General features: G+C 52.1%; 1 protein-coding gene across 1 annotated transcript; it reads right to left on the bottom strand.

The window, feature by feature from the left end:
* Positions 1 to 10005: 10005 nt before the first annotated feature.
* LOC147412410 (olfactory receptor 14C36-like) lies at positions 10006 to 10797 on the bottom strand. The gene has a single exon (XM_086481400.1). It carries the CDS (start codon positions 10795 to 10797, stop codon positions 10006 to 10008), a length of 792 nt encoding a protein of 263 aa, XP_086337526.1.
* Between the last annotated feature and the right edge of the window lie 4372 nt (positions 10798 to 15169).

Raw genomic sequence — 15169 nt, 5'->3', positions numbered from 1 at the left:
CCACAAGAACTGCAACTTCCCTGAGGTAAGCATCTGAGTAGGAGAGCTTGAGGATCTGGGGGATTTCACAGAAGAACTGGTCCACAGCATTGCCCTGGCAGAGGGGCAGTGAAAATGTATTTCCCGTGTGCAGCACAGCAGTGAGAAACCCACTGCCCCAGGCAGCTGCTGCCATGTGGACACAAGCTCTGCTGCCCAGGAGGGTCCTGTAGTGTAGTGGTTTGCAGATGGCAACGTAGCGGTCGTAGGCCATGACTGTGAGAAGAAAATACTCTGCTGTCATCAAGAAGACAAACAGAAAGAGCTGGGCAACACATCCTGAGTAGGAGATGGCCCTGGTGTCCCACAGGGCTTTGGCTTTGCAGAGAGCGGCGGAGACCAGGCCAAGCCAAGGAGGGAGAGGTTGAGGATGAAGAAGTACATGGGGGTGCGCAGGTGCTGGTCACAGGCTACAGCAGTGATGATGAGTCCGTTGCCCAGGAAAGCAGCCAGGTAGACGCCCAGGAAGAGCCCGAAGGTCAAGAGCTGCAGCTCCCGTGTGTCTGCAAATGGCAGGAGGAGCAACTGGGTGATGGAGCTGCTGTTGGACATTTGCTGCTGTCAGGTGTGGGGGACTCTTCAAGGATGGAAACACAATAAGTTAGCAGAGACTTTCCAAAACACGAAAGCCAGTTCTCACACGCCCTCCCACTGTTACACACACACACACATTTCTAGAAGCTTTTCCTTCAGCTCTGTGGCTGGAGCTCTCGTTGGTGTGTCATGAGGAGCAGGACCTGTGCCTGCTGGCAGCCAAGGAGTTATCCTGCTCTGCAGCAGGGGGTTCACGGGAGAGGAGGGGGCAGAGACCAGTCCTGGGGTTCGACTTTGTCAGCTGAAAGCACTCCTAATACAAAAGGGCTGGTCAGCACCTGCACTCCCCATGCCAAGGAACCAGGAGGGCAGAAGGCAGTCAGAGAGGTTTGGGGGGGTTTTACAGCTCCCCCATTTCCCCTGGGTAGTTTTCCTGGATGCCAGAAACCCTCAGCACTTCTGCTGCACTGGAAGGCATTGCAAAGCCGTGTGAGGCAGGAGGATTGCCTGTGGTTTATTGCGGAGTGAGGGGAGCTGGTCTGCCCCTCCGCCTTGTTCCCAGCTGCCCTGGGCTTGCACCTTTCTCAGATGGAGGAGGATCACAATCCCATGTTACCCTGAAAAGCAACTCGACACTGCTGAGAGCAGAGGGATCCAGTGCACACCACTCAATGTCCCACTCTTTCTCAAGGTCCCAGCACCCCACTTCTATCCAAGGACACTCTTGCATCATTTCACCAACCCAACAGTATTTCCACACTTGTGAGATCTTTCTGTTCTCCACGTGGCATTCAGATAAAACAGAGGTTCTACGGGACAGGTTTGCATCCTGGAGGGCAGACCAAAGCTGGCAAGGACACCTCAAGGAGACAGCCAAGTGACCTAGAGATGGCATCTCAAAAAGGAAGAGTCAGCTCCTACTCTGGCTCCACGGACTGCATGGACCAGACCCTAGAAGGTGACAGGACATCTGGGACACTTGTTCCAAGGACACACCTGGATGGGACAACACCCAAGATCAGTGTGTGACTCTGCAGATGAAGCTCCCATTCCCAGAGAGACTGACAGCAAGAACAAGAGAACAATGCAAATAACTGAGAGAAGGGAAAATGCAGGGAGGGTCCAGCTGAGAGAGGCCAGGGCAGAGGCAGCCGCACACGCAGGGCAGCGTCCCCCTGCCCCAGCTGGCCACACCGCCGCCCAGACCCCAACATGGCCGGGCAGCTGCTCTCATCCCCTGTGCTCTGCAGAGGGCCCTGGGCACGGGGCTGGAGAGCTGCAGCACGGCTCTGCTGGAGCTCTGGCTGCAGAGGAGCTGCTTCATGGCTTGGACCCCCAGAGCCCAGAGGGCAGAGGCTTTGGTGGGTGGGAGAGGAGGCAAGGGGGCTGGCTGAGAGGAAGGGCTCTGCACTGGTGGGGATGTCCAGGGGTTTTCTGAATTCTCCCTTCTACAACATTCCTGGTTTTAGTTTCCTCTCATTCCCAGATCATATCCCTGCTGCCTGGAGATTTTTCTTCTGGGAGGTGTTTCCTTGGCCCTTGTCTTTTCCCTGCCAGCACTCACAGGTCCCATCCCAACTGCTGTGCACTCATCCCAGCCCTACACACACCCGACTGCTTGTAGGGGACTTGTTAGGGATGTCTACCTGTTTGCAGGTAGAAAGGGGCAGGTCAGAACAACCCTGATGGGTCCAGCAAAGGTGATGCTCTTGCTGGGCCATGTCAGCCACGCCTGCCTTGCATGTGGGCTGGCTGGGCTGCTCCACACAGAGTGCAGTCCTAAATTCTTGTCCCACACGAGGCTGGGAGGACATCCCCTGCCCTGCCCTGCCCTGCCTTGCCCTGAGGGGGTGATCAGCAGCCGATTGCACAGGCAGGGCTGTTGGTCAAGCATGGTGCCCAGCCCGTGATGGGTTGGCTGTGGGGGCACATGGCCAAGGGTGGGGGACTGGTGCAGCCCAGCCTGGGGCTGTGGTGCCCAGCAGCGATACATTGCCCATCTCCATCTGGCACTGCTGCTTCAGAAAGACCAAGTCCTGGTGCTTCTGCTCTACTGCACGCTCCCGCTGCTGCAGATGAACCAGCCGCTCGCCGTTCATGCCCCTGCAAGAGTCCACATCCAGCTGCAGCGCCTGTATCGAGCCCAGCACCCATGTTGGCTCCAGCTGCTGCTGCTGTGTGTCCCGGCATGCTTGGGGCTCCCCTTGCTGTGGCCCTAGCACCGGCACTTGCCTTTGCCCCTCGAACATAGCACGAGCAACATCTGTCTGGCTTGCTGCTGTGGCCAGCTCGTCTTGCAGCTCCTGCCAGGCGCTGGGGCTGGACGACAGCGCTTGCAGTCCAGGTTTTGGTCAGCAGTGGAGCGTGTTGGTGACTGTTGGGTGCGGACCTCTTCCCCTGCCATGGTCTACTCAGCGGACTCATGACGGTTCATTTGCTGTGATCTCAAAGTGCAAAATTAAGGCAACAACACCAAAGGGGTTTGATACAATCAAACAGTGAAACTTTGTTGTTCGCCTGTAAAGCGGCGTGCGATAGGTAAAGAGGGTGAAAGGAAAGGGGAAATAAAGTGAAAAGAGGACAGAGATCGATAGCTACCACAATGGGTCCAAGGTGTCCCTATGGTCCCAGGCCCAGGTAGCGTCCCACCGATCCTAACGATCGTCGTGACCCTTGGTGGGGAAAGCTTCCAAAGTTTGGGTGCTGAAGAGCCATCGTTTACGCCCAGCAGCAGCCCTTGCTCCTCCTCTGTATCTCCGCCTTTTCTTGGCTCCATCGATGCTGATCAATTTTTCTTGATAACAGTTCTCAGGCTCGTCCCTGGCACCGGAGAACAGCACAGCACTCGTGAGACAAAACAGAGCCGTCTTGCCTCTGCAAGGCTCCCTCCTTCGGCTGTTATCTGCCCCCACAAGGTTTCTAGAAGGGAGAAGCAGATACCAGCACTCTTATCCTCTTATCCTTTTGCTATTTCCTGCCAGATGAACAAGTTTCTCAGCTCCCATCCTTGCTCTGTTCAGGGCACAATGACCTCATAAGCCTGGCATTCCGTTCCCAGGATCAGTAACTCCTTCTCAGGCAGGCCGTTGTAAACTCATGTCAAGATCTTAGCTTACATTTCGGGGTGCTTTACTGTCCACATCCCTGATGACAAGGTTGAGACAATGCTGGTTTTGGATCAAATCTTACTCATGTTCAGAAAGTATTTTTTGTTATGCTCTCTACTCCAAAATGAAAAATATAAACTCAATTCATTTGCCTACAGATTTTCAAGGGTATTTTTCCTCAAAAAGGTGTTTTTTACTCATCGATTGTACTTGCCTAGATCACATAAATCAGTACAAACAAGCAAGTCTACCTGGTGGGACTTTCCATGGTAGGATGTTTCTCTTTTATCAGTCTGTCCCTGTTCTTCTTATTCAGCGGAACAGACATAAGTCAGTCACGTATTGCTAACAGACCACCTGGTCCAGCATACAAAACCACTGGCCCTGAGTCTTGTGAAAAACAGGACCGAGCTGGAAGAACAGGAGCGAGTTTGTGAAAAGAACTCTTGCTGATAGACCACCTGGTCTATCAGAGTAAACAACAGGCCCCATGTCTTGTGAAAAGCAAGTTCAGAATCTTGGGAAAAAGGAGGCCGAGAAACAGGGCCAAAATTGGGAAAGAAAAGGAAGGTAACATTCCATTGCTAAAAAGAGAGAAAAAGAAGGAAAAAGAGGCATTTTCAGTGCTTGCTGAACATGAAAAGGACTAGGTCAGAAGTCCATGTTTGCATTGTACACCTGAGACACAAGCATACACACTGTGTGCGGGTGGGGAGGTGAACCCAAGCGAGCACAAGGGCCATCAGCTGTTCCTGGGGGTGCCATGAAAGCCTGTGAGACCGACAGTGTCTTGAGGTCACTTCCCGTGGAGAGTAACATGCCCTGGGAAAGCACCAGAATGCAGCCCTGGGATGCGCTTCCTTGAACCACGGTCCCCGTGTCTGTTCCTCACGTCATGGGGCATCTCAGGCGAATGCAAAGCAGGGCGATACCCCCCAGGGCCGAAGGGCCTCCCAGCCTCTGGGAGTGGCAGCAGAAGGTCGGAGAGACACTGACTGCTGCAGCACACTGCCTCTGTGTGTGCAAGGGAAGGACTCGTGTCTCTGATCACCCGTGGGTGTATGAGCAATGCACAAGGCCAGAGGAGATGTGGGCACCTGACAGAGCTCTGACATTTCTGTGTGTGACTCCAGGAACAAGCCCCACCGTCCCAGTGACGTTCATCTCAGCTGCCTTGGACAGGATCCTTGCAAGTGCTCCTGTCTGCTACGTCCCCCTTGCCTGTGATTCTGGATTGTGCCCTCCCAAGTGCCAGAGCAGCAGAAAAGTTCTGGGGTCCTTGGAAAAGGCAGACATCCAATCCATCTTCAAGAAGGGCAGGGATGAGGATTGCTAGAATTAAAGCCGGTCAGCCTACCTCAGTGCCTGGGAAGGGGATGGGGTCCGTGCTCCTGCAGCCATCTCCAGGCACCTGAAGGAGAAGAAAGGCACTGCTGAACCACAACGATTAGGGGAAACAAGGACACCTTGTGTACCTGGCCTTTCACACGACCTTTGACATCATCTCCCACAGTCTCCTTAGAGCCTACGGACGCTCTCCGGGCTGATGGAGCGGAAGGTACAGTGGGTGGGAAGTTGGCTGGATGATCAGGCCCAAATGTCACCAGTGGTACAAAGCTCTCCTAGAAGCCAGTTGTAACCGGAATCCCTCAGTGTTCAGCATTCGGGCCAACACTGTAGAATGTCCTTCCTTTCCCCCTGTATGATGGAGCTCCATGCAGGGAGAGGGCATGGACATGGATTGTCATGTGCCTTCTGCCTGAGTACCTGACAGGACAGCAGCAGGCATGTGGTTTGGCCGTGTTTCTCCAAGAAGCTGAAAGAGCAGGTTCAGAAGATGACGGTGAGGTTACTTCTGTCTGGTCAGGTGAAAGGCCACAAGAAGGAGGATGAGTTAGGCTGGCTGCTTGAAGGATGCTTTCTGAGGTTTTTGATCTTTCCTTGGAAGCAGGAAAAAGCAGGAGAAAGAAAAACTGCTACAAGGTGCAGCTTGGAAAGTGGAGACTGGGCATGAGGAAGAAGAAATGTGCAGAAGAGCTCAGAGAGTGGTCATCAGCAGTGCTGAGTCTACTTGGAGGCCTGTAACTAGTGGTGTTCCCAGGAGTCAGTGCCAGGTCAAATCTTATTCCCTGTGTTTATCAACCACTGGATGAAGGGACGGAGTGCACCCTCAGCCAGTTTGCTGACAATACAAACTGGGAGGAGTGACTGACACGCCAGAAGGCTGTGCTGCCATTCAGCGAGATCTAGACAGGCTGGAGAGGTGGGTGGGGAGGAACCTCATGAGGTTCAATGAGGGCAACTGTAAGGTCCTGCACCTGGGGAGGAATACCCTCTGCACCAGTAGAGACTGGGGATCGACTGCTGGAGAGCAGCTCTGCAGAGAAGGACCTGGGAATTGTGGTGGACAGCACATGAGCCAGCCATGTGCCCTTGTGGCCAAAAAGGCCAGTGGTATCCTGGGGTGTGTGAAGAAGTGTGTGGCCAGCAGGTGGAGGGAGGTTCTCCTCCCCCTCTTCTCTGCCCTGGCGAGGCTACATGTGGAGTACTGTGCTAAGTTCTGGGCCCCCCAGGTCAAGAGGGACAGGGAAATACCAGTGGAGGGCTACTATGGTGAGGGGACTGGAGAATCTCTCTTGGGAGTAGACCCGGGTCTGTTTAGCCTCCAGAAGACTGAGAGGAGATCTTATCAATGCTTAAAAATATCTACAGGGTGGCAGTTGAGAGGATGGGGCCAGCATTTTTTTGGTGGTGCCCAGTGGCAGGAGAAAGGGCAACAGTCATGTACTGGAGCACAGGGAGTTCCACCTCTCTATATGGAAAAACTCATTTACATTGAGGGTAACAGAACACTGGTAACAGGCTTCCCAGGGAGGTGTGGAGTCTCCTTCTCTGGAGATATTCAAAACCCACCTGGACACAGTCCTGTGTGATCTGCTCTAGGTGAACCTGCTTTAACAGAGGGGTTGGACTAGATGATCTCCAAAGGGCCCTTCCAACCCCCACCCTTCTGTGATTCTGTGGTTCTGTGAAAAGCTGGCACCCACCCATTGCAGCACTCCAGGCTATGTGACCTGTCCCACCACGCCTTGGCTGTGTTACTCCATCCATATCAACAAGCACAGGCTCTCTCCCAACTTGCCTGCACCCCTGGTTGAGGGCATTGGTGCACATGTGGGCTGTGGCACCTCAGCTGTGGCTCCCGGCCAAGCCCTGACTTGTCTTAGGGAAACCTGGTGCAGAGGGTCCAAGTCCTCATGTGTGCAAAGGCTTTGCTTCAGAGCACAGACACGGCCAAGTGGGCAGCAGATGGACAAAGAAAGCTGCACCTGGATGCCAAGGGAGGAGCAAATCCCGCTGTCCCTAAGGGCAGAGAGAAAGAGGGCTGGGAAGTGCAGCCCTGGCAAGACATGGGTTTGCTGTCAGTGGGGTCTCTGCTGCCCCTGAGGGCCTTTGGTGGAGGTGGAGGTGGACTCCAGGAAAGAGGAGCTGCTGCTGCCAGGCCCACTGGGAAAAGTGTTTCTCTGTTCCTTCACTGTATTATCACGAGGGTGAGGAAAGTTTGATGGAACTTAAAAAGAGAATTTTGAGAGTGCAGGCGCACGAGTGGAGACGCGGGTGTGATGTGCCGTGTGTTCCTGCACTGCTCTGCATCTCCTGGCTAGAGAAGGGCCAGACCTTGCTGCACTGCAGTGGTGGCAATCCGTCACTTGGGTTGTGAGAATTTGCACCTGACCCGTGCTGACCGAGGAGAGAGGCTGGGACACAAAGTACAGAGTTACAGAGGGTGAATGTTTATTAATGTGCTTGAGGTGTCTGAGCTAAATTGGGGTACCCCAAACGTGGTTTTACAGGGGGTTCTTCTACTGTTCAAGCAATCAGGCGCAACACAGCTTGATTAATAGCTAATTAACACATACACTACCAATTACAAGTCCTAATAAAAATTCACAAGCAACTCTATTTCTTTAGCAGAAACATCCATCAGCATTCTCCTGCTTGTCTCTGGATGGTGACGTCCTTGGAGTTGGTCTTGGGATAGTTATTTCTGTCTGATGGCAGACACTGGGAGGGTTTCACAGATGCATTAGAGAGGCTGGGATGCCAGCGTTGTCTTGGTTCTCCAGGGGTATCCCTTATCGTTCATGGACGGCTCTAAGATTCCAAGAAACAAAGGCCTTATTCCCATGGCAGGGCTGTTCTTCAGGTCCTCGTGATGAGCAGGTGTCCTTTAGCTTGCTTCCTCAAGCATGATTAATCAGTATACAATGGGAGCTACACAGAGCTATCTTAAGAAAGGCAATACATCTTCATGCTGTAAAGATTGATTGGCATAAGATTTAGGGAGGGATATTCTGATAACCTTGGACCAGGTGGATTCCTGAGGGCAGGTGGATTCTGCAGTGAGCTCTTTTCATGGTCAAGGCCAGCTGCTCATGACATGGAATTGTCCACCACAACACACAGGAATTCACATCAAGAAGGGAGAAGGCAGCAATGGATGAGAAAGAAACTCCTGAACAAAAATCAGGCATGAGAAGTAAGCACAGAGAAGGTGGAAGCTGGCTGCCTTCCAACCTGAATGATTCAGTGATTCTATGCTGGAAAGACAAACTCCTGGAGGGATCAATGCTGCCTGTTTGTCTGTCTGGATTTACATCTTAGAGTGGCACAGCCCAGCATGCGTATAGCCCAGTCCTCACGTCTCCTTTCTCCAACTGTCCCTGGTTTAGCTTGACCTAGAGACCTGCCAAGGTCCCTTCCAGGGATGAGTGAATGACCCACCACGGGTCTCCCCTTGATGATGATACAGAGAGATCTCAGGTGCCCCATGACCACAGAAGTAAGCAGACAGAACTTTGGTGCACTCAGCTGTGGCTTTTTCGTCCCCCTCAGTCATTGACTCATGGCTGGCAGGCAGGCAGCCCCAAACAGGCCTCATCACATCCTGAGCGGAAACTTCGCGTTTCCTTTTTCCTCTTTCCCACTCCCAGGTTCTTCCCTTTCATCATCCTCATACAGATCCCTCTACAAACAGCCCAGCTCTGTTCTTTCCCCTCTGGCCCGGTTTGCTTCCTTTGTGCCCTCGTAGAGCGTTCCTCAGATCATTGTCGTGCTGATTCTGACCTTACCCAGTACAAACTAGTAACTCCTCTTCTTGTCTGTAGTGTCTTGCAACTCCTTATGCTGTCATCTTGTGGGGATGGCTCTCCACATCCAGGGTGAGCCACCTGCACACAAACATTAAGTGCTGACCAAATGGAGCTTCAGGCAGACCTTCAGGAGCTCTGTGATTCAGCCAACAGGAACCTCTGAAGTATTATAAGGAGAAGTGGCAATGGTGGGGAAGAATAAGCCCATAAATCAGGGCCAGCTGGGACATGACTGGCTGATCAGTGACCCAGGGGAGAATGGCCTGGGCACCACGAGGGACACCATACAAACAGCAGTGAGTACTCACCATGAACAAGGCCAGCTGCACAGGGGGATGCATTAGGGGCGTGTGGCCACCCAGACATCTTAAGTTTTCATCCCCCTCCAGTGAGATATGGTGTGGCCACGCCTGGTCTGGTGTGTCCCTCTCTGGGAACTCCTGCTGTAGACAAGGGAGGAGGCACTGGAGAGTGTCCAGAGGAGGTCTGCACATACCCTAGACTCTCAGCCTCAAACCCCATCTTTGCAGCCCTCTTCCATCTCCACACATCCCCAGGAACATGCTGTCCCTGCAATACTGCCCAGCTCTCCCAGAAGTTCCACATTCCCCTCCTAGAGGATGGGTGACTTTAGTGTCTCCTGTGGGAAAGACCTGGGTACATCCCTCAATTACACTCACCACCTTACATGTCACCAGACACCCACTGGTGACTCCTAAGTCCGATCCTATGTCTCTAAAATGCTGTGAATCTGGAGCTTTTTATTCCCAATACCATGGAGGAAGAGAAACTTCAGAGGTGCAGCTCCTCAGGCTGCTTTGGAGAAAGAGCCCAGCCTGAAAGCACTGCACTGAGAAAATCTACTTTTATTACTGAGCTGCTGCGAAAGAGGCGACTCTGAGCCAGTGTCAGACCCACATTTATAAAGGCACCAGGTGACCCAAAGTAGCTCCAGGCCTCAGATGAAGTGACACAAATGCAAACATTTGTGTGATTAAACTTATAACCATGAATGACAACAACAGCAATAATAATAATAACAACAATAATAATAACAATGACAACAAAGAGAATCCCCAAAACAAAAATCAAACAACCAACAAAATCCAACACCAAATAACCAAACATAACCAAAAAAAAGCCAAGGCAGTCTGGAACAGATACTTCGTGAATCACTTGCAAAGAGAGGTAGTAATTATTTCACTATTGGAAAACGTGCAAGGAAATAAATTCTTAACAGCATCCTTGAGCTCCTGGTTCCTCATGCTGTAGATGAGGGGGTTCACTGCTGGAGGCACCACCGAGTACAGAACTGTCATCACCAGGTCCAGAGATGGAGAGGAGATGGAGGGGGGCTTCAGGTAGGCAAACATGACTGTACTAAGAAACAGGGAGACCACGGCCAGGTGAGGGATCCAGGTGGAAAAGGCTTTGTGGCGTCCCTGCTCCGAGGGGATCCTCAGCACGGCCCTGAGAATCTGCACATAGGACACCACAATGAACACAAAACAAACAAAGCCTAAACAGACACCAACCACAAGTACCCCAGCCTCCCTGAGGTAGGTGTCTGAGCAGGAGAGCTTGAGGATCTGGGGGATTTCACAGAAGAATTGGTCCACAGCATTGCCCTGGCAGAGGGGCAGTGAAAATGTATTGGCCGTGTGCAGCACAGCATAGGGAAAAGCAGTGCCCCAGGCAGCTGCTGCCATGTGGACACAAGCTCTGCTGCCCAGGAGGGTCCCGTAGTGCAGGGGTTTGCAGATGGCAACATACCGGTCGTAGGCCATGACTGTGAGAAGAAAATGCTCTGCTGGTATAAAAAAGACAAAGAGAAAAACCTGTGTAACACACCCCGTGTAGGAGATGGCCCTGGTGTTCCAGAGGGAATTGGCCATGGCTTTGGGGAGAGTGGTGGAGATGGATCCCAGGTCAAGGAGGGAGAGGTTGAAGAGGAAGAAGTACATGGGGGTGTGGAGGTGGTGGTCAAACGCTATAGCAGTGATGATGAGTCCGTTGCCCAGGAGCGCAGCCAGGTAGATGCCCAGGAAGAGCCCGAAGGTCAAGAGCTGCAGCTCCCATGTGTCTGCAAAAGCCAAGAGAAGGAACTCTGCGATGGAGCTGCCATTGGACATTATTTCAATGCAGGAATAGGAGACTGTTGAAAGAGGAGAAGACATTGACAAGTGAGGGCAAATTTCTCTGAGCCAGTCTTACGTCATTTCTCACAGATACAATGGCTTTTTTTTTGAGGGGGGAACTTCGGTCTGTTCTTTTTTGTGAGGCCAGGATTGATTAGCAAGGGCTCTGCCCATGGGCTCCAGAGAAGTCAGACCTGTGCTATTGCAGTTGTTTCAAAGAACCCTTGCATTCAGTAGGTGTTTCTGGCAATGGATGCTTCAGTCGAGTGACAGGCATTTGCCTCAGTGACCGTGTGACAATTGTCCCTATTTATTGCAGTGCGCTGGAGTCAGCACCCAGACCAGCTGTGTCTGAGAGGGAAGAGCCCAGGGAGGGACCCAGCCCTTCCAACTCTGCTCTTTTGAACAGCAAAGTCTAGGTTGGAATCATTCATGGCCGACACAGAACCTTCCTTACACCCATTTTCCATTGGCTCTCTCCAAACACGCTAACAGCAGCATACCTGTGGGGGAGAATGGGGCTGTCGCTATGTTCCCATCTTCAACCCATGGAGATGCTCAGGTCCCCGAAAGAGGCTCCCAGTGTCTCCTGAAGGGAGAGTCACCTCATTTCCATGTCATACACGCTGCATTGCCCATAGTCCCCCATGATCAGTGTTTCAAGTGGATCTGAGTTACCTTATACTCCCCCTAACCCCAGAGCTTCTACAAGCAAATAAGCAGCAGCAGGAAAAGGAGAAAAAAGTGCAGAGCAATACCCTGATACTTCTGCAAATGGGGACCAGAAGAGGAAGACAGCTGGCACTCAGGAAAGCCTTCTCCTTACACAGCAGAGCACAGCACCTCCATGTTGGTGACATCCCAGGCTGGTTGCTCTCAGTCCCTTTTCTCTGCAGAAGGAAGAGGTTTATATGTCAGGAGAGATGCACTTTTGCAGGGGATCTGTCCTTCCACCCACAGCTTCTCCCCACAGTTCCATGAGGAGCTCCCTGGGCAGGCTGAGTGCTGATGCTGGTTGGTGACAGTGTTCCTGCCACAGCAAACAGCCCCCTGGGTTGAAGACACCCTGCTTGGAAGGACAGCCCTGGGCACCCCTACCTACACACCCACCTTCACACCCTCAAGCCATCCCTACCGGGCTTCACACCCCACAGCCATCCCCACCAGAAGGCAGCCGTCATGCCCTGTCCCTCTCACACTGCACTAGGGAAGCCCTGCTCTGCAGCCCGTCTTCCTCTTCTCCATCACAGACAGATCCCAGAGGTTGGACACATTCAGGAGATCCTGCAAGGAGCCACCATCACATTGCCCTGCACCCAGAGACTTACTGTGTCAGAGGCTGGGAAGAGTTCTCCTCCAGTGAGCTCTCACCCATCCTCCCACTCTCCCCTGCCTTCAACCTCTCTCTGGCCCGCTCCTTACTCCTTGGTGCCCACAGGCAGCCCCCTCAGCCCTGCTGCTATTTGCAGAGCAGCTGCTGCTGGGCAGAGCTGTCTCCCTGCAGCTCTGCCTGCTTGCTAGGAGCTCTCTCTGTCCCAGGAGCCCAGCCCAGATCAGCAGCACAGCAACAGCCCAAGAACTTTTCAATTATCTCTCCGGTGGTTTAGTGTGAAGTTCATGGATCACAGAGACTGAGAGGAAGTTGAGGAAACCTCTGGAGGAGTCAAAGTCAGATGCAAACTCCAAAGTTTCTTGGAGCACTAATGGGTTCCACTGAGGAACGTTACTGACAAAGCCTCCCTGGGGGCTGGTTAAAGGAGAAACCTGGAGGCAGTGAGGACAAGTAGACAAAAGCATGGTGAAGGTGTCTCTGATCCTGAGTAAACCTTGATTTCTCTTGTCAAGCCAAAAGACCAAGCCCTGACCCCCAGCCCCTGCAAGGCAGACCCTGTCCCTCACCCATTCCTCAGGGTTCTTCCTGGGGTAGTGTGATGTGGGGATGTGCAGTGTCAAGGGCAGGGCCAAGATCCTCTGCTTCTGGGTTTGTCCTGGGTGGGCTGAGGAGGCACTGACGTGCTGGTGCTGTACAGTTAAAATGTCTTCTGGTAGGCCTTGGGGGGTGAGACAACAGCCCTAGCCAAGGGGAGAAAGACCTCGGCTCTCCTGGGGGCTGTCCTGGTTTGGGCTAAACCAGAACTAATCTTATTTTAATAATTTAACTTTTCAGTTAAGTCTCCTCTAACCAATGTCAATTTCTGAAACAGCAGCATGTTTTTCCAAACAGTGACTGCTCCCAGCAGTGACAAGGCCTGATGTTTATAGTTCATACCAAGGAATGGGATGCAGAGAGGCCCTGGCTTATAGTTGTTCTTGTAGCGACCAAGGTCACTGCTAAATCTTGTACTGCGTGTTGGGGTGTCAGGAGTTAAAATGGTTGCAAGCATGAAAATGGTCGCACCTGCAGGGAGGAGCGAACTGGACAGGTGACCCAAACCTGACTCACAGAGTATTACATCCCATAGATGTCATATTCAGCTGAAAGATCACGAGGGTCCAAATCTCTCTTCTTCGATGGCCGACATCTGAGGAGGACTCTGTCTGTTCTTCTGTCGTCGATTCTGACCTGTGTGTCCATGAATCCAGTGCCTGAGTCCAGCTCCTGCGTCCCATCCCTGTCTGCTGCCGTGTCCAGCCTGGGACTGCCCCAGTGCCAGCCCTGAAGTATGGTGGTGACGTATCGTCATCAGGCTGGGGGGAGTTGGATTCGGTATCGGTTTTGTATGAATTTGTACATATTGTATGTATTTCATTATTTGCTTCTTCTTATTATTTTCTTTTCTTTTAATGTTATTGTTTCATTAAAGCTGTTTCACTTTTCTTTTCCAAACCACCAAGTCTCTCTCCCTTGTCCTCTCTCCATTTCCCTTTTGAGAGGAGAGATGGGTTAATAGAGAGCGTCTGTCATTTGTTAGTAGCTAGCCCAGCCTCAAGCTGTGACATGGGGTTTTTGTCTTGCCAGAGCCCTTGACCATCTCCACCACAGGATGTCCTACAGTGTCCCACACCTGCGCTTGTCATTGCACCGTGCAGATCAGACTGTCCCCAGGAGAGGCCACAGCAAGACCTGAGGGACATGTTCTCCCTTCCCAGAGGCTGGAGGTCAGGACCTGTAGCCTTCATGGAACACCCCCAGGTTTCCTCAGCATCAGAGCCACCTTTCCCTTGCCTTTGCCTGCTTGGGACGAAGGGAGCTCCTGGCAAGAGGGCAGTGCTGCCAAGAGCTCTGCAGTGTCCCTCTCTTCCCAGAATCAGAGAACCAAGGAGGCTGGAAGGCAGCCAGCTGCCACCTTTTATGGACTTCCCCTTTATGCTTGGTTTTAGCCAGGAGCTCCTTTCTCAGCCATGCCAGCCTCCTGCTACTTTTTTGTGACCTCGAATATGTCAAAGCGGACCATTCTGGATCATGAAGAGAAGATCTTTGAGCATCAAACAGCTCTCTGCACCTGTCTTCTCTGCAGGGCTGTAGACCTTGGGATTCTTCCAAGGAGGCACCTCAGCAGGCCAAAGTCTGTTCTGTCTTTGCCTTCTTCACTTTTCTCTGGATCCTCAGCTCTAACTTCTCACCCTGGACTTTTCCATTCCTAATCAGTTCTTCCTTGTTTGGAAATGTTGTGGGTTAGCCCCATCAAGAAATTAGTCACTACCCTGCAGCTTGCTCACCTCTCTCCTCTAACCTCACTATGACGAGGGAAAAGAAAAGGAAGAGTAAAAGCAAGAAAAGTTGGGGGTTAGATGGTCATCTGTGGTAATGCCTGGTTGTGTCCTCTCCCTATGTCTTGCACCCTCACCCTCCCAGTCTGTTCTCTGCATGTGCGCAGTCAGAAACAGAGCAGGCCTTGATGCTGTGCAAACACTCTTGAGCAACAGCTACAACATTTGTGTGTTCTCCGTATTGTTTTGGTCACAAATCAAACACAGCACCATGAGAGCTTCCCTGAAGGAAAGTAACTCCAGCCCAGCCAGGCCCAGTCCAATCTCCACCCCTTATTCCATCCCATTTCTGTCATAGTCAGGTCCCACACTGTGCAAAAGCACCTCACCTGCCACCACCCCTTCCCATCATGTGATAGACAGACAGCTATCATTGCCTTATCTATGGGTCACCCCTCTCAAATATCCATAAAAGTTTCCATAAATTGTCCACTCAGTTCATGTATTTCATGACTCTGGTTCCATTTAGTATTGTGGTTACTCAGGA

Source organism: Leptosomus discolor, unplaced genomic scaffold (assembly GCF_034619465.1).
Source record: "Leptosomus discolor isolate bLepDis1 unplaced genomic scaffold, bLepDis1.hap2 HAP2_SCAFFOLD_41, whole genome shotgun sequence".
NCBI lineage: Eukaryota > Metazoa > Chordata > Aves > Leptosomiformes > Leptosomidae > Leptosomus > Leptosomus discolor.
Note: the sequence above shows the minus strand (reverse complement) of the source record. Positions and strands in the feature narration are given on the sequence as shown.

Coding starts and splice junctions, on each gene's coding strand:
- LOC147412410 (XM_086481400.1), bottom strand. CDS start 10,797: ATGTACTTCTTCCTCTTCAACCTCTCCCTCCTTGACCTGGGATCCATC.